The sequence below is a fragment of the Chelon labrosus genome, assembly GCF_963514085.1.
Source record: "Chelon labrosus genome assembly, chromosome: 22".
Classification (NCBI taxonomy): Eukaryota; Metazoa; Chordata; class Actinopteri; order Mugiliformes; family Mugilidae; genus Chelon; species Chelon labrosus.
This window is the reverse complement of record NC_140355.1, coordinates 10185539-10206132: the sequence shown is the minus strand read 5'-3', so window position 1 is coordinate 10206132 and position 20594 is coordinate 10185539. Positions and strand designations below refer to the sequence as shown.

Below are 20594 nucleotides of genomic sequence, written 5' to 3'. Positions count from 1 at the left end.
CCAGGAGAAGTTTCAAGGTGCGCACCGACGCTACAGGAAAACGCGCGGTCGCAGGCTTTTACCACCTTTCTCTCTCTCTCTCTCTCTCTCTCTCTCTCTCTGTCTCTCTCTCTGCGGTCGGGCTATTAGTCTTGTTGTGGGGACCGCAATCTACACAGATACAGTATGTCAACGTCCACCATTTAACTGAATTAAGCGAACGGATGAACCCTCTGAACTCACCGAGGGCTGTCTTTGTGTGCGCAATTTAATGGGTAATGTCTGGGTGAGGGGTTAGGGTAGATTAAGGTTAATCTATGCAGTCAAATAGGATTGTTAACTGTGTATATACAGAAAGGAGCTGCATGCAGATGTTTTGTATGGCATTGCATCATACTGTCCTCTAAGCTTATGTGTTATGTAAAATACATCAGCCTGGTGCCACTGTTTGCATATACTTTATGATATTTGCGGAATCCGATATATTAGGTCTGGACTTTATCTTTAAAAAACAATGCATTTGTCACGAGGCAATGCAAAAGAGACCAAGATACCAAAGACAAATTCATAGGTTTGTGGTGAAAAGTGATATTTATTATTGGTAGGTTAAGATGAGGATGAGAGTGATGGTTGGTTGTGGCAGGCAAGCAAGGTGAAGGCAAGCTGAAGGGAAGCAGGCTGAAAGTGGAAGGTTGGGAGGCCAGGGGTAAGTGGAGTGGCGCTGACCTGGGTTGGAGATCTGGCAGCTGAGGTGACAGGTGATGTACCTAATGAACTGGCGAGTGTATATGTAGTTCATTTATTTATTTTACTGAATTTTATTTTGGTCTGTTCTCTGTTTCTTTGACTCATTCATTGACATAATACATCCTCTAACCCAGGGGTGCACACACTTTTTTGGCTTGCGAGCTACTTTTACAATGACCAAGTCAAAGTGATCTACCCGTATATATCTACCTGTGGTTTGTGGGACTGTTGATTTGTGTTGTCTTTTACTGGCGCATGTTCCTATTATTTTGGAAAACCCATTTTAGTCAGTAGGCTAGGCTAAATAATGGAAACCCTTCTGTGTTTGAATCACTCCAGGTTAGTAGTACCACAGTCTACATCCTCCAAAATGACCATACACCGATCAGGCATGACATTATGACCACCTTCCTAATATTGTGTAGGTCTCCCTTGTACTTCCTCCAGTTCAGACTCATCAGAGAATGGACACGGGCCTTCTGAAGGTGGGGGGCTTTGGGTCCTATGGGTTGAGGGGAGCGGCCTCTGTGGATCAGGCTTGTTCCAGTGCATCCCACAGATATTTGATCAGTTTGGGATCTAGTGAATTTGGAGGCCAGGTCAACACCTTGTGCTGTTTTTCATGTTTTTTTGAGTTGTTCCTAAACCGTTTTTGTGTGTGTGTCTGTGTCAGTCTGCATCCTGCTGGGGATGGCTGCTGCCATCAAGGAGTGTCGTTGCTATGGGGTGGGGGTGTCTGGTCTGGTCTAGCTGGGTGGTACATGTCTAAGTGACATCCACACAAATGCCAGGTCCCAGAGTTTCCAGCAGAACATTGTATTGTCACAAGGTGGTCTATGTTATTTACTTCTCCTGTCAATGGTTTTAATGTTGTGGTTGATCGGTGTATAATTTAGTCGGAAACGTTCTTTCACTGAACATTATGACTACCAGGAAGGGCGGTTAAGTGCAGTACTATTGTTATTTGAAAGCATATCTGCATTTCACATCATAAAAAGCTATTACGACGTCTGTTCTGTTTCTCTTCATGCGTATCCTACTCCTCACAGTAAACACATTGTAAATTAGTCTGTTTGTAGACCATGCAGTCAAATAGGATTGTAAACTGTGTATATACAGAAAGGAGCTGCATGCAGATGTTTTGTATGGCATTGCACCATACTGTCCTCTACGCTTATGTGTTATGTAAAATACATCAGCCTGGTGCCACTGTTTGCATATACTTTATGATATTTGCGGAATCTGATATATTAGGTCTGGACTTTATCATTAATAAACAATGCATTTGTCACGAGGCAATGCAAAAGAGACCAAGATACCAAACACAAATTCATAGGTTTGTGGTGAAAAGTGATATTTATTACTGGCAGGTTTAGATGAGGATGAGAGTGATGGTTGGTTGTGGCAGGCAAGCAAGGTGAAGGCAAGCTGAAGGGAAGCAGGCTGAAAGTGGAAGGCTGGGAGGCCTGGGGTAAGTGGAGTGGCGCTGACCTGGGGTGGAGATCTGCCAGCTGAGGTGACAGGTGATGATCTTGGAACACAGAGAGAGGCTTACAAAAAGTCAAGCATGGACTCAAAATCCAAATCAGAGATGGCCGAGTCAGCAAGTCATGACACTGGTAGACGCAATGAACTGGCTACTGAGAGACCAGGGTCGATGTACTGCAGAGCTTCATGGATAGGATAGGCTTCAGGTGTGCTGGGTTGACTGCAGAGCAGGATCTCCCAGAGACTCACACACACTCCGAAATAAGACTCTATTGTCCTTTACCTGTGTGAACTTCAGCTCGGAGCTCAAACAGTTAGATCATTTTCAACAAGTATCTTAAGTTTCCTGTGAGTAAAGGAAACAGAGTCAAGTGAAGCTACAACGGATATCAGCATAGGTCGTGCTGTTTCTCAGTGACATTGTGCTTCATCACTTCTAAATGAGATAATTTATTTACCAGTAAACTTGAAATATTTCTACCATCAAATAAGTTGAAATACTTTTTAAGCTGTTTATTGGAGAAACTTTTTTTTTTTGGATCACACCGATGAAGGCAATGTTCCATATACTTCAAGTGTTGCTGGAGTTTTGACCCTACAAATACTTTTGAAGCACACAAGGTTGTGGGAACGTGAAGCAGATAGATCATGAACACCACCAAAAAAAATGGTCACACTCTAATATTTCGCCTTTAGCTTTGATTACAGCACACGTTCACTGTGGCATTGTTTCGATTAGCTTCTGCAATGTCACAAGATTTATTTCCATCCATCCTTGTATTGATGATGGGAGAGTCTGACCACTGTGCAAAGCCTTCTCCAGCACATCCTAACCACTCTGTGGTGGCCAATCCATGTGTGAAAATGTCTCATGCTCCCTGAACCACTCTTTCACAATGTGAGCCCAATGAATCCTGGCATTGTCACTGTCATCTTGGAATATACCTGTGCCACCTTGGTGTCATCTTGGAATATGCCCGTGTCATCAGGGAAGAATAACGTGGTCATTCAGTATATTCAGGTAGTCAGCTGACCTCATTCTTTGGGCACATGATGTTGCTGCACCCAGACCTGACCAACTGCAGCAACCCCAGATCACAGCACTACCCCCACAGGCTTGTACACTAGGCATGATGGGTGCAACACTTCATCTGCCTCTCTTCTTACCCTGATGCCCCCATCAGTCTGGAACAGAGTAAATGTGGACTCATCAGACCACATGACCTTTTTCCATTGCTCCAGAGTCCAGTCTTTATGCTCCCTAGCAAATTGAAGCCCTTTTTTTCCAGTTAGCCTCACTGATTAATGGTTTTCTTAAGGCTACACAGCTGTTCAGTCCCAATCCCTTGAGTTCTCTTCACATTGTAGAAATGCTCTTACTTTCACTATTAAACATAGTCCTGAGTTCTACTGTTGTTTTTCTTCGATTTGATTTCACTAAATGTTTAAGTGATCGCCAATCACGATCTATCAGGATTTTTTTTCTCAAGTATTATGGTTCCCCACTATCCTTACAGCTTTTAATAATGCGTTGGACAGTTCTTAACCCAGTTTTAGTAGTTTCTACAATCTCCTTAGATGTTTTCTCTGCTTGATGCATGCCAATCATTTGACCTTTCTCACACAGACTAACATCTTTTCAACAACCACAGGATGTGTCTTTCGACATGATTGTTTAAGAAATAAGAAGCTACTCATCGCATCACTTGGGGTTAAATAGCTTGTTGCCAGCTGAAAGATAATCATCCATGCTGTAATTTGCGACAATTTGTGACAAAGCATTGTATTTTGGTAACAATTTATTCATGCATGACTCAGTGGCGAATCTTTTCTGTTCTGTTCGTATATATTTTTGCCTGAGCCAGATTGAAGATAAGGCCTCCTTCTCAGTGTATCTCAGACTTTAACTCAAATTTTTATGACTAAATAAGTGAATTGTACTTCTACTAATGACGTTGTTGACGTGAGTAATTGGAAGCACGCTGACTTGTGAATACCTGAAAAGGTGACAAAAGAGAACATCATTCTATGTAGATACAGGAGATTTTATTTAACATTTTTTTTTTGTACAAACATAGGCTGCAAATGCCTTCCAAACATGTTTGCCCTCAGAAGTACAGTATTCCTTTTTACAGTTCTACAGGCAGAGCACTGAATATTTAACAGGAACAAGGGTCCAAATTTTCAGGACTAAAAAGAGAAAGTGTTTGTGGTTGGTTCAGAAAGTCTCACCCTCAGCTGTACATTGTTATATGCTAAATTAAGGTTAAAGTAGCCTAATTTAATGGTAGCATGATATCGGAGGGTCATTTGATTGAGTTAACTATAGTATGGGAACGTAGATAAATACCAGGGTCATGTACAATAAATGCAAGAGATCTGTTACTTTCATATAGAACAATATGTACCATATCTTCAGGCTACTCCACAAAAAAATGAAACCCTCTTTGGCTGGGAGGTTATGGAGGGTACTGTATTATGGACGATACATGCATTTACAGTGACAATCAACAGACCAAAACAATGCAGATTTAGAGTAATATAAGACTCCTTTTCTCTTCTACCACACAGTGACAGCTCAGAAGAGACGAGAGGTGGTGTACCAGCTCAATCTTCAATGATACAGTGGACGCCACAATAAATAAAAGGGGAGCCAAATTATGTATTCTTTAGTATAATACATACTATACAACTCTACGGAAAAGTAGGAGAAGTTTGAATCACGTAAAGTCGCGGAATCTACCTTTTAAATCGACATGATCCTGCACCTGCTATTCAGTTATCTAATTCAGATAGCTAAACAATCACAGTGGCCAGTCTGTTGTACAACACGGATAACTCAAGATGAGCTGACGACGCAGGAGTCGAGGGTTAAAAGCAGTCCTACACAGTGGTTTCCATTCTGGGACATAAACAGGGACAAACAGTTGGAACTTTAACAAGATGTTCGATATACAAAAGCTGATAGAAAGAGTTTCCCCAAAGACCATTTCCAAGATGAATTTAGCTTTAAGTGGCATTCTAACATAAATAAATAGATCCAGCAGACCGTCTTATACCAAACTGGGGGAAAAGAAGCATAAATAAATAATAAAAAAGAAGGCATTACAGGAGATGAAACTTTAAGAGCTAAACAAGGACACGGGCAAGAAACTCCAAAGCCCCAAATAAGACTTTAACAAAGCTTCATTCACAGCACACATAAAGGTGGCAAGTAGAACAAACATGTACAGTATGGGCTAAGACCATGCTTTAAGGTTAAGGTCCTGTCTTAGTCTGTAAGAGATGAAAGATGAGTGGCTGACCTCAGCAAAGGCAACGGGAGAATGGACGTTTCCTCTTGTCAGTGTTTTCACTGGCGTTCAAGAGTACTACCGCAGGCGCTGAACAAAAGCATAAGTGTCGAGGCACGATAGGGTTGAGTAGTGCAGGCAATCGGGACTTGTTATAAAGGTGACACGTGACTTAAGGAGTAAACGAATGAATGGTGGATTCATTCTCTCTCTCACATCATAAAATACCGACGATGAGAGAATGCTACAGCGGGTAAAGATTAGCGGAAGGACACGGTGGCAGTAAAGCAAAAGCATGTGAATACTTTAGGAATCTTGACAGTATTAAGGGAGTTTTATCTCTTATCTGCAGACTAAGTTGACTACAGGCCACAAAACTGCCTTTAAAGGGTAAAGTGGGGGTAAATTTAACATTTGGAGGGTTGATATCATCCTTGAGGACCGTATGAAAGGCTAAAAACAACTTTTGTTATTCATTTCGATCACTCATGTATGCATATCGAGACTATCACGTCTACGCACGTTGGCCTTGTCAGATCAATTCGGCTGATCCATTGGTTTCAGTTTTGTGCCTGCAAAATAAAAGAGGAACCAGTGATATCTTAAACTGGCTTGCTGTAGTAATGTAAACAGGATCCTCCAACATCTCAACTTTCTGATGACACATTTGTGAAGAAGACAGCAGTAACAGGATGGGGAAAAAACAAAACAAAACAAATCAATAAAACATGCCTGCATGTTAAACCAATGACAAAAATGGTAATCGGAATCAACTAAATATCTTACGAGCTCTTCTCTAACTTGGCCAATGAGTTGCGGACAGTGAATTAGTAGGAGAAAAAAAAATAAACGAAACAAACTAATATTCCTTCATTCAACGGATATGCTCTTCAGTGGACATAAATGCGGAGTCAGGTCACTTGATAATACAGTAGTTCTAACATTGCATGAGTGCACTTCTGCAGCCACAGATTACAAAAAGAGACGATGTCATATGTGCATGTGTGTGTGTATGTGTGCCGTATCATGACATTGCATAATGTCTACACTAGACAGGCGACGGTCTCCTGGATGTGAGACGCTCTGCTGAGCAGCAGTTAAAGAGCTTGTGCCTTTTCCACAGCAGCATACAGTATGTAACTACAATGTGTGTGTTACCTTGATAATAATATCTAAATGAATAATCGATAAGCTGGACAGAACAGCTGAGTAGTTTCTATTAGAACAAGGCTAAATCTTGCTTATTTAACTGCAAGACTTGGAGTCAAGGCTAAGACCTACCACTTTCTTATAAACAGAAAATAAGTTCACATAGAAAAACAAACTGATTTCTCCACCGGGCCCCGAAATAAATAACAGCAACAATGATTATACTGTTAACCAAAGAAGAAAAATACAACTTTTAAGATTATGTACAGGTATTGTATCTGTAAATACAACAGTTTCCTTTTTCCTACAAACAAAAAACATATTAATTTGGCAAGACGTCCTATGTTACAGTAAGAAGGACATGTCGTCAGCAAAGATATGAACAAAGACAATTCCTATGTTAGAAAATATATTGCTTCCTACCTTGAGACACAAACACAAACAGAGGAAATTTGCTTTTATATTCAGAAAAAATGATTATTACTAATCACTGGGTTATTTTATACTCTTTTTCAAGCCGTAGCGTTTGACTCCCATCGATTTCTGTTTACGTTGTAAACACTTTAACGTACAGGTGCTGGGTTCCCGTGCCGTCTGTGCCAGTACCGTGGCAGCTCCAGACGATGACTTTCAACTCCAACAAGTGGAACAAATGTCTCCTCTGGTCTGAAAAAATGCACTGGGATTATGTAAGACACCTTAACAGGATGTGAAGCAACGTCTGAGATGGAGAAGCATATTTTGCAAGAGCCAGGACCTAATGATTGTCCAAAATAAACACGAATAGAGAACAATGCCCAAACGCAAAGGTACATGGAGATTCTGATTCGTTGGCAAACCAGTTCTGTAAACCAAGATGATCTGATTTGGATCATTCGCACTTCTTGATTTATGAACCACTGCTGTAAATGTTCAGGACTGAGACCAACAAAAAAGCCAGAAATGCAGATGGCAGGTGATCCCACAGAATAACTGGAGGTACAAGGAATCACACTAACTATGTGGTGATGAGATACAGATGGCAAGGACCTCACATCCTCTGAGCTTCGGAGGCCCAGTGGCACCCTCTTGTGTTCAAGCACGGCAGGCATCGCCAGAGACAATTCTTCCCGGCTGCAAGAGCCGAACCGAATGCAGTCACTCAGTTCAAAAAACATACTACAAAAAGGCTCACTTTGAGCCAACGTCTGTCTCTTTGTCAAACCTTCCTGGTCAGACAGAGTCAGAGTCAGCTCTATACTTCGGTGGAGAAGAGGATGCTCTGTCGTTTACTGTCTGGGGTAGGAATCGTCTCCAGCTGCAGGAAATACAGCAGCACCTGGACCTGGAAGAAAAAAAGAAACAAAGAGCAATTTGTGAATAAGTTAGATAAACTCAGGGGAAGAAATAGAGTAGGATTTGAGCGTCTCACTTGTGCCATAACTTCCAGGGACCAGCTGTCCCCCATGCTGATGGGCTGTGTGGGGTTAGAAGGGATCTTGCTGTCCTTCTCGGAGGGCCTGAGCAGAGTCGGCCCGAACACTGTTGCCAGGTTGTGGAGAGACATCTTGTTGACACACTCCTTCTCTGCCACCCTTGGGATAGGAAGACAGAAGTGCTATTAGTGGCATAGACTAGTGATAATAACGTGTAATCTTGATGTGTGATCATAAGAGACACTAATTGGTGCAGCAAAAGTTTTCCGGGATAGAAAGGAGTGGTTTTGTCCACCTTAGGTAGGATTCAGTCTCATTCAGGTGAATCATGTCTGGCTTCATTTGCATTTACAATTTGGGATAAATGCAGGTTGCAGCACAGTGGGTTGTTGTTGTCTTAAAATTTAAAACATTCATTTGTGCCTGCTATCAATGAAATGAGCTATCTATCTATTTATCTATTCATCTTTTCTATTTTCGGAATATTGGATTTGGAGTATATATGGAATAAATCGCAAACAGCCCAAAGTTGTGCATCTAAAAATAAATTCAATATAAAAAGTACATCTTCAACCCTATTCATGACACACTCGCACAGTGATTTTAAACAGACACGTCTGCATTGTCAGAGCTCACATAATGTTTTAACCTCTTCAACGTCACCATGGTAACGAGAAGACATTTAGCTGTTGCAACCGAACGACACCTCGCAGCCGTGATAAAAACAGGATTGGCAAACCTAATTGTTGTTAAGGCTGAAAGCTGAACACTACATTACAGCACTTTGAGGACATTTTGAAAGGAAATTAAATTAAATTAAAATCTATCTGGAGTCTCAATGTATGTGCCTGTGACTGAGTTTGTGCGTGCATGTATGTGTGTGAAATGTTGTCGCCCGTACCTCTTTAAGTGATCCAATAGGAAAAGGAATGTAACCAGGTTGGGTTCTGGCAGCGACAGCAGCAAGTTCAACATACAGCTCTCTTTGGCAACACTATCAGACAGGGCTGCACAGAAGCAAAGGAAAAGATACCATTACTTATAAGAAACTGATCCCCATATTCGTTTGACTTTTAGAAGACACGTAGAAGTTACAACTGCTATGATCCACTTCAACTCTAACAGCGTGCTTAATCGACGTCTCGATCATTTCTAAGCGACGTCATGTGAGTATAACATCAAAAACTTCAGCGTCTTACTGATGCCGCCTGCAAAATTAGGATAGAGCTCATCAGTGAAGAGTGGCTCTGGCAGCTCTCTGAAGTATAGCTTCAAGGTCCCGGCAATGGCATTGACGTCCATCTCGCTCATCATCACCGACACATCTCTGTTATCTGCGGGACACAGAGGCAAGGGCCACGTGAGGTTCGAGATGAGAAAACAAAGACGGGAAAACACCTTTGGACAGGCAGCGGTTAGTTAAAATGAATTAGTCTGGCTAATGACGTCACATCAGGGAAATGCCTCATCATCTCACAAACCTTACGGTAACGATCAACACAGATAGAAAGATTAGAACGTATTAGAACAATAAGAAGTATCTCGGGTCTCACTAGAGATGTTTACTGACAACACCACAAAAAGATTCAAAGGTCGATCTCGTATAACTTGTGCAAAGGATATACTACATGTGTAAGAAGGCTGCACTCACTGGTGTCAAAGGCAGTCTTCAGGGCCTGAATGTCGGTGGCAACTCCTGATACTCTGTAGATGCCCACCTCCTCCATGCCTCTTCTTTCAATCTCCTCCAGGCACTGCCGGACAATGTAGGGCACCTTGGAGCGCTCTCGTCTGGTTGGAAACAAAAAAACAGCACATTTATGACCACAAATGTACGTAAAGCAGTAAATGGCGAGTAAAATAGGTTCTAAATGTTAAGTTTATTGTGACATAAACACAAAAAGAAAAGGCATAATTGTTGTGTGTTTGCATTGTTTTGATTACAGCAAGGACTACTAAAGCCTCTGGGCCTTTGTGTTTCTGTCGAAATGTTTTATCTGCAAGGCCAATTGATTTTTGCTGGTAAATGTAGTTAACGACTCGTGTTATCTTTACTCCTCATTAACGTCACTCGTCACCAACAACAGCCGTAAACACTGAGGCATCTGCAAGCTCTTATCAATCCCGACCATGTCCCTCTATTTATTTTACCTATTTTGAGCAAAGAAAGGAAAAATATTCACGGTAATGATCATAGCAAGGGGAATAAATGGAAATCAAAAAACTCACATGATTATTTTAACTATGCTAATGACGTCATTCTAGGGATGACCAATTTGATCTATTATTTGGCCCACTACTTTAATCCAGACTGAAATATCTCAACAAATATTATATGTTTTATCTGTTTATTTGGTAAATTTGTTAAAAATGTACATAGTGTCCAGTGCATGATTCATCTGACCTATATTCTTACGCAACTTGCAGGTCAAAGTCCACATATCCTGTATCTTATGACCATTGACACAAATTCTGTATAGGTTCTCAGATTATGTTTATTTCTTTATTTTAATGCCACCATGAGGTTGCCATATCTGTTTTATAGTTAAACATATTGGCAAGTGATGGCTGCATTCCAATGTAATTTGCTACGGACACTAATGGTATTCCCATCAGCCTCAGCTGTGCTTTGCATTTAGCGCTAATTAGCAAATGGTGCCATGCTGACATAGTAATGAGGTGAACATGGTAGGCATTCTGTTGTACTTCTGCTCGTTCGCTGTCAAGTCTTTCACAAACGCTGATTAGCGGTGTTTTGAGCATTTGGTTCAAAGCACTGTCGTGCCAAACCTCAACTTCACATACATCCACCAATATGGCTTATGCTGAATCATAATTGTGTTACCTAATGCTAGTAAAAGCCTGCTAAAGTTTAGTGTAAGACTGAGACACTGTAAGAAGGCTGTAAAGGAGAATTGTTGATGGATTTGGAGAAAGTGTTATAAAAAGCCCCCGTTACCAGATCATTCATCCAGTTGGAGATGCTAGGTAAACATAGAGTGTTTTAATGGTTGTGTTAATTAAATTGAAATAAAGAAAGCAAAAATGTTAAACCACAACCACAATTGTGTGGGACATTAGGAAAGAAAATAAAGATAAATGCAAGCACAAAAGAAGAAGAGGCCCAGAACCAAGCCCTGAGGAATGCCAGAGGATTAGAGAATGCAAACAAAAACAAGACGAACCGCTCTGGGTTTCAAATTACAGGTGGCCAGGTGATTGTGTGTTATTTACAGTATGATTATTAACTCTGTTTGTTTCCCAATTTTAATACAACTCACTTGGTCACTGTGGAGATCTTGACCCCGAACACACCCATGGGTTTCCGCGAGGGCATCCTCTTCAGGCTGAACTCTCTGCTGGTAAACTTCATGGAAAGTTTAACCTCGATCTAACACAGGAAAAAGGGCATAACGTTAAAACAGGTTTACAGAGTAAGACGCCAATAAACAGTCCATCCATCTGCGATAGCTTTCCCGTGATTTTGAGGAAATCCTGCCATGTTTAAACCAGATGTAGACTTCACAGAGAAATTAACTGCTGAACCACATCCTGGAGAAATTGTTTAGACTACCATTCAGTGCTGTGTGCCACTATAATTTAAATGTACAGCTGAACTGAAGCTAACAGAGACATTTTACATAATTATCAGATCTTACAAAAGAGTGAAGTTAGGAAGTACAGGTAAGTAACACAGAAAAGGATCATTAATGTGACGCACTTACTCCGTTCATGGGAATAACTGTTCTCTGCCAGTCTTTGCCTTGGAGAGTCTGAGGGTCAAGCTGAGTGGAGGCAACACAAACAGAGAATTAACATAGCACCTGTGATGTTTCATTACATCCACACCACGATGCACATCTAATAGGGGATAGGGTCACATTCAAATGGTAAGAGACCAATTGTTTTTCAATAGTCAAACTGTCTCCCATTAGCGGTGGTGGAACGCCACTAAGTACTTTTGCTCAAGCAGTACTTCGGTATTTCCGTTTTCTGCTAGTTTCCACTTTCCTCTCACCACATTTCAGAGGGAAACATTCTTTTTTAGCCTGCCACATTTATTTGACAGCTACAACAAGCTACTTTTTATATTAAATATGACATGCTTATAAAACACAACACAATGTTACAGATTAAAATGTGTTGTTTTCCACTTTCTTGAAATGTAGCATAGCTGGTTCAGCCGGTTTGTTAGGAGTTCCACCAATGTGACATTTCCGCAACAATGCCTTACATTTATCCATTAATTAAAAAAAAGTGAAAAATCCAAAGGCAGAGATGTGTTGCATAACTTCGTATCTTCTTCTTTCCTTATTCATTAATTATCCTTTGGAGCTACGCCAGCCATAGCTTTAGAAGCATTTAACAACTAACTGTATTAAAAAACAGTTAAAATGATCTCCACATCAGTTAATTTCTGCTTATGCATTATTAGTCACATCTCTAATAATATGTCTGTAACAATGACATCAGTATTTTGCACACTGAGCTAATACTACTTGCGAACTTTAATTAAGTATGCAGGACTTTAACTTGTTATAGAGTATTTAAATGATGTTGTAACTGGAACTTTTGCTTAGAGAACTTGCCGAGAACAATCTTTCACAATCTCGTACCGGTTCAGGTTCTGGTACTTACAGTACTTGCTGCTGAAATCTAGGAAGCTTAAAGGCCATTGTAAAAGCATTTGTTGCAGAATGATATCTATTTAGATCAGAAAAATCTGTATGTGAAATGACTGAAGGAACACTGAAGGCTTCTTATGAGCCACTGCAGCTTCATGAATTTTCAGTGCTTATTAACTTTAAGATTAAGTTATCTTTACATACTTATGTAATACTTATGTACTGCTCAGTTATGACAGACCATGAAGTTATAATTGCATCAACCCTACAAATCCTCTCTCTGCTGATGCAGAGTGCTGTTTTCAGACTCGGTCTGCAGCATCCTTTCACTGTATTTTTAGCATCATGACAAGCAAATATGGTTAATTTAGAGAGACTAAATCCAAACCCAAATATACTCAGATCTGAAGAGCCATACCATCTGGGGCAAGTGACACAATGAAACACTCCCAGTATACTATATGTTATATGTTTATCTAGCCTAAGTCCCATCTGGTTGCTTAAAAAAAAAAAAAAAAGATCAGATCGAGCTAGATCATGTTTCTCATAACTGAATCTCTTTGGTTTAAGGCCCTTATCTATAAAGGAATGCATTCCACTGAAAAAAACAGCTTTTCTTGCTTTCTCTTGAAAATGTTTTGACAGTTCGAGCGTTTCCTCCCAGATTCTGAGTGAATGCCTGAGGGCTTAGCACGGCCTCTGCTAATAACATATCATTTTCTAATAAACCAGATTTCTTCAACTAAATGACATTACATGTTGAAATTTATTTAAACTCAGTTTAGAAAATAAAGACAAGAGAACAGTTAGCACAGCGCAGTACAGTATGGGTTTCTCTTGGAGATGGGCCAACATAGTGTACTGTACATGAATTCAAATTGTGGATCCGATTTATAATGCACACTATCTGAAAGCACAAAGCTAAATATAAGAGGGGTGTGTATGTTAAAGAAAATGGATAATGAGAATATGCAGCACACTTTACACGTTCAGGAAAACGGTACAACTTTAATTTACACTGGTGTTTGACTGTAAAAGCTGGTGCAATCTATTCTGTTTTTTTCCACACTGCTTTGCCGAGACTAGTTGATTGTTTTGTTTAAAGGCAGGTTTTTTTTTGGCCTTTTACAATAGTGAGGAATGACAGGACGTGATGGGGTCAGAGAGAGATAGCCCCCAATAGCTGAGCTGGTTGAACTCAAACCTACTTTACATTTAATTGTTACACTCAGAGATATAAAGGACGACTGATCGATATGATGCACACAAACCTATTTCTGTCATAAACGTGCAGCTGACCGATGAAGCCTTCAAACTGCGGAGTAAAATGAGGGATTCATCGCCCTCTGTGCCGTTTCTCGACTCGGATTCGTGAAAATGCTGCCGAGCAACTTTCTCACCACTCTGGTGGTTTTCAATGACATCATCCGTCGAGAAGGCTTCATGTGTGAGGACTACCAGAGGAGCCACTAGGTGGAGCATGTGACTGTGTGAAGTTACAGTTTGACAGACAACAAGGAGACTTGTACTGGTGTAGGTAGCAAATGCGTACTTGAACTGGTTTTCCATTTTTCAACTGAGAAATGAAGCCGTTACCGATCGTTCAGGTACTAAGACACTTGCAATTATGTCGGCGGTGGAGTAAAGAGAAGGTTTGTGGTGGTAAATGATAAAAAAAGATCATGGCGTTATTGTGCAGGTTGGTGTTGTGCTGGCAACCTAATCACCGTCTATCACAATCTGCCATCAGCCTACAAACAGTCACTCTTACGGCCAGATTTCTCAGGATGTCATTAATCTGGATTTTGGCCATTTCTTTCTTGGACAGAACACTGTATAGTATTGACGTTGTTTCCACCTGTGCAGGACTGTGATGAATGGTTTAAACGGCTCAACCGCGCTGCATAATGACAGATCAACGGCATGAAAATTACAGCTTCTACTGAAATGCTGCGCATTCTCCCACTAAGGCTGATATTTAAATTGCACTCACCGGCACTGTACTGAGCAGTTTCATCCGTTTCTCTCCATTAAACCAACCATCTATCACATACTCAGTTAATTGATCTAATCAGACGGTCGCTGCGTCGTGCACAATCTGAGCTGTCCGCTGAGCAATAATTTGGATTTCATGCTTTGTGGCGGTGATGGTGACATAACTGCCTATCAGTAATGAGTCACGGTGGGTCTGCAGGAAAAAGGGGGGGGGTTGACGTCATGTCATACCATGATCTGTCCTTTCCCCATGATGCGGTCTGTGCCCTCTCCATCCTCTTTGTTCTGCTTGGTCTTGTTGTAGCACTTCTCGTAGCAGAGCAGCCTCAGGGTCTGAGAGCCCTCCAGCTCAATCTCAAACTCCTTCAGGGATGAAAAAAAATAAATAATAAACAGTGGCAGGGAGATTGTCTTGCACAGAAAGATGTGAGACAACGACGACAAAGATAACACGGAGATTTGAAACTTCAGAAGCACCTGAATACTGTGGCTCTTTCATCCATATGACACACAGTTGTTATTATGTAAGGTAGCACTCTGCATATGGTTTGCACATTGTTCCGAGGCCCACACCGTGCTGGTTCACTTAGCTTTTGGACAGATGTGAGTCATCACCAGCAGCTCCTCATTAGTTAATATTATTTCCACTGTGCTGAGCAGAAACCTCAAAGAGTCTCCGGGTCCAAGATGGAAAATACTCAGACGAACCCAATTCTCTGATTATTGGCTTTTTATGACCTTCGCCCAGCTGTGCCACTACACTTGCATACACGTCTGTTGCATGCATACATACTGTAACATGCACATTGCACTACACGTTTGCAGGGGGCTGCAGATGCTCTATTTGCGTTTTGTTTGGCGTCTTTTTCACAACCCAAACATGGACCGTTAACCTGATTAAAAGACCAGATGTCAGATACATGACAGGCGGCGTAGACGGCGCTAAGAAAGAAATGCAAACGTGCATGTCTGGTATTGTTTTGTTAACGCCAAGAACCACTGAAGAAATAATAATTCAGATGAAACGATGCTGCTTTGTAGTCAACGCACACATTAGTGGGTTATATGTGATTCAGTTAACTGTTAAAAAAAAAGTGTTCAACTATATGATCCGTCCGTCATTTTGCATGCTTGTATCTTTTACCTCGTTCCATTTGGGTTCAGTGGTGTATCGATACACTCTCGTCTTGGCTTTATTCGAGAAGAAGCCAAAGGAGTCCACCTCCAATGTGCAGTAGAGATCTGACAGAGAGGATTGACAGGAAATTACATTTACTCTACATGGACACACAAGCGTTCTCTGCAAGGGTATATTAAATCAGCAAAAGAAGAGACTGTTTGATATTATCTTCAGAAAAACAAATTTAAACCTGAAGCTTCAAGCTAAGGGATCACATTAATTATTTGTAACTAATTTTGCGTGATTATTTCTGTTTCGACTCACTCAAGCTCTGTTTGAGGCCGGAGGCGGAGTGGACGATTACATTCAGGAACCCGTAGAGGCCGGGGGATTCTTCCTCTGGAAAAACAGTCAGCGAGCAGAGACAGAAAAAAAAAAAAGAAGAGGCAGCCAGGAGGGATTAGAAAAGCATGCAGATCTGTTTGTTTTGGAGCAGAATCAGACATGGAAGGAAGAGATAAAACAGAACTGCACTGTATAAAACATGGGCCTTAAACCATCGTCTACTCTTATCCCCAATTTACCCATAATTATTAATGATTATTATTCTAATCCAGGACAGTTTTGTGGTAAATTCCATAGTTTACAAGGGGACAAATGCACAGGAAAAACTCTGAAGTCAAGAAAGCATGAAAATACGACTATGGAGCCCCAAACTCCTCACAGTGGTTCTACTCCATCTTCCAAAAACACACAAGACGATCTGGTACAACTTAATGGCAAAGAAAACAACTTCAAATCCAGAAAGCGGTAACTTACCTTCTTTATTGATACTAAGTGGAATGTGGTGGACAGTTTGCAGTTTAAGACACGAACTAGTCAACATTTGCAGCTCCATGGACGTCAGGGAAGAGGTTTTAAAACCTTGGGGAAGACAACACATTGGGATTTTTAACGATACTGCGAATCAAAAACACCACGGACCACATTTAAATCATTTCACTGTCAGGATTTAGCAGACGTTAAGTGGAAGTTACTGAATGTTAGGGATGGACAGGCACAGTTATTTCTGGCAGCTGGCCACAAAACTTGGGCGAGGAGAGAAAACATGAACCAAAGTCTGAGATAGTCCTTCTTCAGACAATTGCAGTTTTATTTCAGCACCAAAATAAAGCACGTCTTAACTGCCCCCTTGTTATGATCTTTCCTCGACTGCATTTAAATGTTGCCACTGTCGCCCCCAGCTCTACCACAGAACACTCTTCTACTCTTCCTTTGTTTGTCTTTCGATGCCGTTTCCTGAGAGAAACACAAGCGCAAAACCAACGATTACACTCCAAAGTGCTTTACTTGAAGGCAGCTGGACCTAGTTCTCGGTTCTTGATGACTTTTCAACACTCATCCGAGAGGCTTCCTCTCAACAACCACGCAACGTAGGCCACCGCCATTTACACCTTGATTCATGTGAGCCTCCGTTGAGCAACCACAAAAAACGGCATTTAATAATAAAAAACCTGGAATTCCTCATCACTGAGTTAAAATGAGGAAGCTTCTTAGGTGTGAGGTGAGACATGTTCAAGAAAGGGATGTCCAGTTGCCTTGTTCTCAAGGGATTTGAGTTACTATGACCTGGATTAATGAGAATCTAGCCATTACATTACATTAGGCAATGTTGCTCTTTGCTATGTTTTCATATTCTCCTTTGTACAGTAGCATATACCTTATATTAAACCAAATATACACTCAATGTAATTATCTGATCATTTATAATTTATGTTCTTTCTTATTATGTTTGATTATGAAGATGCACAGTAGCAAATGTAATAGAAATTTATCAATCAATACACGTCACTTAGATCCTGCTTTAAACTATTAGTCTATTGAGGGATATATATCGATCAGGCATAACATTATGACCCTCATATTGTGTAGGTCTCCTTTGTGCCTCCAAAACTGTTGTGACTCATCAGAGAATGGACATGGGCCTCCTGAGGGCGTCCTGTGGTGTCTGGTAACAGTATGTTGTTAGTGGGGGCCTATGGGTTGAGGGGAGGGGGCCTCCCTCTGTGGATCATCCCACAGATACTTGATCAGTTTGGGATCTAGTGAATTTGGAGGCCAGGTCAACACCTTGTGCTGTTTTTCATGTTTTTTGAGTTGTTCCTACACCATTTTTGTGTGTGTGTCTGTGTTATGCTTCATCCTGCTGCCTATTATTCACTTCTCCTGTCAGTGGTTTTAATGTTATGCCTGATTGGTGTATGTCATGTGATCTGTACTATTCCTGTGTTCTTTCAGGGGCCTGTGTCTGGGAGCCAGACAGATGGCTGAAAGGAGTGAACAATGTGACCTCCAGTAGATGAGAAGTATAAAACAGATCTACACTGCGCGTTCTTGGCTCATTAGCCACTCTCAATGCCTTGTGCCTTTTCTGTGATGTGAGCCCATCTGCAGATGCTAAATTAAACACATCGAACAACCAGAGTGTTCTGATTTCCTTAATTTCCAACAGATATTTCCACCACCACCCCCATCGGGTCTGCTTTTAATAGAGTGCGCCGCGTGTGTGTGCACAGCAGGTGTTAAAAATACTGGTTTCCCTTCACAGGGCTAATGGAGTAGAAGTGCTTGATTTGGGAAATGAGACGAAGACGTTTCAGATCTTGAGTTGGGTCAGATAGGACCTGTGTGGGACACTTACATTTCTTCTGCTGCTCCTTGATGATCTCCCTCCACTCTGCGCGTTCATAGTCGGACGCGATAAGGAAACTGTAGCTCTAAATGCAAACACACAAAAGATGTCTGAGGAGGGCACTGACATGAGGACACAGGTGCAAATGTACTGCAACACAGTCAAACCTGAAAATCTGTTGGCGTGTGTTACTGAGCTGGGTATGAGGCGAAGGACCAAAAAAAAAAAAAAACCAAAGCAAAACAAACAGCAGAAAATGAGAAGAACAGATGAAATATGGCGAAAAGGAGCAGAGCACAGAGAGGAGGGTGATGTGTAAGAAAAGTCGATAAAAAAGAAAAACGACGCAGCTCAAGACGGACGGTGTCATCACCTTGCCATTCTTGTTGTAGACTCTGATGGGCATGCTTGGAGACGTTAACAGGAGCAGAGACTCCTGCTCGGACAGCTTCTTCCTGAGACGGTCGATGACTTTTGAACCTTTGTTGGCTCTCTGAAATCACAGAAGAAAACGTTGACGCAAATCACTGCTGAAAAACAGTGTTGAAACTCTTCCAGAGGTCAAACTAACATATGCACCGTTCTCAGTCCTGAACAGATATTAATGAAATTAGTCACTGAACTAGAAGAAACATCTGCCTCTGAATATCTGTGTGAGTTCATCAGGATTAGTGCTCATCCACGCTACCTTCTCTCTCTGAATCTCACTGCGGAGGTGCGAGATCTTGACCTTCATGGCGTCTAGCTCTTCGTCTGGGACTTGGGGGATGGTGAGCGGCTCGGTCTCCTCGGGGCCCTGGAAGGTCAGCTCGGAGAGGGGGATGTACCACTTACTGTCGTACTGTTGGTTTTTACTGCAGCCGGAGCAGGATGGGAAAATGCAAAGGGGGGGTTGGACAATGAAAGGAAAGCAGAAATGATGATAAAGGATAAAGGGTGCAGAAGGAGAGAAAGAAAAGGAAGGTTTAAAAAATGATTAGCTGTCTGTCCATCACTGTCCTGCACTACATCTAATCCTTATAAAGGTTATGGTATTCAGATGTTTGAGTGAGAAATGTGAGTTGTGTTGTAATGACACGTATTTATATTATTTTGACAACCTCATTTTAATCAGTGGGCTTGGACATTGCATTAAATTCAATCATGTTTAACAACGCCACAAGCTACATCCCAAAAAAAATCATAAAATCGAGTTACAACCTTTCTTACACTGTTTCAAGGTAAACTGAACATTATAACAGTCAAGAAGAGGGTGAATCAGGCTTGTTCCAGTGCATCCCACAGATACTTGATCAGTTTTGGATTTAGTTGTCCCTGACCAGTTTTTGTGTGTGTGTGTCTGTGTCAGGCTGCATCCTGCAGGGGATGCTGCCATCAAGGAGTGTCATTGCTATAGGGTGGGGGTGCCTGGTCTGGTCTAGGTGGGTGCTCCATGTCTAAGTAACATCCACATGAACGCCAGGTCCAAAAGTTTCCCAGCAGAACATTGTATTGTCACAAGATGCCAATGTATTGACTTCTCCTGTCAGTGGTTTTAATGTTGTGGCTGATCGGTGTACGATGACAGTGTTTTTGTGGAATATTGTGATTCTAGTTTTTCAAAGACTCCCTGTTCATTTCAAGACCTTTATTTTAAACCGTTACATTTGCAATACCCCAAGATCTTCAGTTCTCCCTACAGTGCCTCCTGGCTCCTGGCGATTTTTCGGAAATCTTGTTTGACTGTTGTTTTCTGTGTGCATAAAGATTCATTCCTCACCCTCCGATCTGTTTCTTCAGCTTGGCGCAGAGCAGCAAGTCGGTGAAGAGGAAGACGTGCCGCAGCTTCCTGGCTCCCTCTACCAACTCCACCATGAAACTGTCCTTCAGCAGCTGGCGGTTCTGTGGCGGCAGAAGACAACACACGCGCGTCAGTATGACAAAGCTTTCGACGTCGACGTGTCTGCTGCTGCTGGAGTCGGTGATTGCGTTTGGCTGAATATGCACCGAAACGGCATCAGTGACACACACAAAGAATTAAAGAAATTTTAATAGCACACAACATGTAATATCAGTGACGAGCCCCGCCGTGACAAATGTGTTGTATTTTGT

At 41.5% G+C, this 20594-nt stretch overlaps 1 protein-coding gene across 1 annotated transcript in view; it reads right to left on the bottom strand.

The window, feature by feature from the left end:
* Positions 1 to 4238: 4238 nt before the first annotated feature.
* The window catches only part of bcr (BCR activator of RhoGEF and GTPase), an 89645-nt gene continuing 73289 nt past the window's right edge, over positions 4239 to 20594 (bottom strand). The window contains exons 9-23 of the mRNA XM_084572483.1: positions 20263 to 20384; positions 19192 to 19357; positions 18877 to 18996; positions 18513 to 18588; positions 16631 to 16735; positions 16136 to 16210; positions 15836 to 15933; positions 14923 to 15054; positions 11797 to 11856; positions 11353 to 11462; positions 9723 to 9862; positions 9271 to 9405; positions 8973 to 9078; positions 8068 to 8230; positions 4239 to 7980 (exon numbers count right to left, since the gene is read on the bottom strand). Of these exons, the coding sequence (XP_084428609.1) occupies positions 7891 to 7980; positions 8068 to 8230; positions 8973 to 9078; positions 9271 to 9405; positions 9723 to 9862; positions 11353 to 11462; positions 11797 to 11856; positions 14923 to 15054; positions 15836 to 15933; positions 16136 to 16210; positions 16631 to 16735; positions 18513 to 18588; positions 18877 to 18996; positions 19192 to 19357; positions 20263 to 20384 (1698 nt within the window). The 3' untranslated portion in view covers positions 4239 to 7890. The remainder of the gene's footprint in view (positions 7981 to 8067; positions 8231 to 8972; positions 9079 to 9270; positions 9406 to 9722; positions 9863 to 11352; positions 11463 to 11796; positions 11857 to 14922; positions 15055 to 15835; positions 15934 to 16135; positions 16211 to 16630; positions 16736 to 18512; positions 18589 to 18876; positions 18997 to 19191; positions 19358 to 20262; positions 20385 to 20594) is intronic.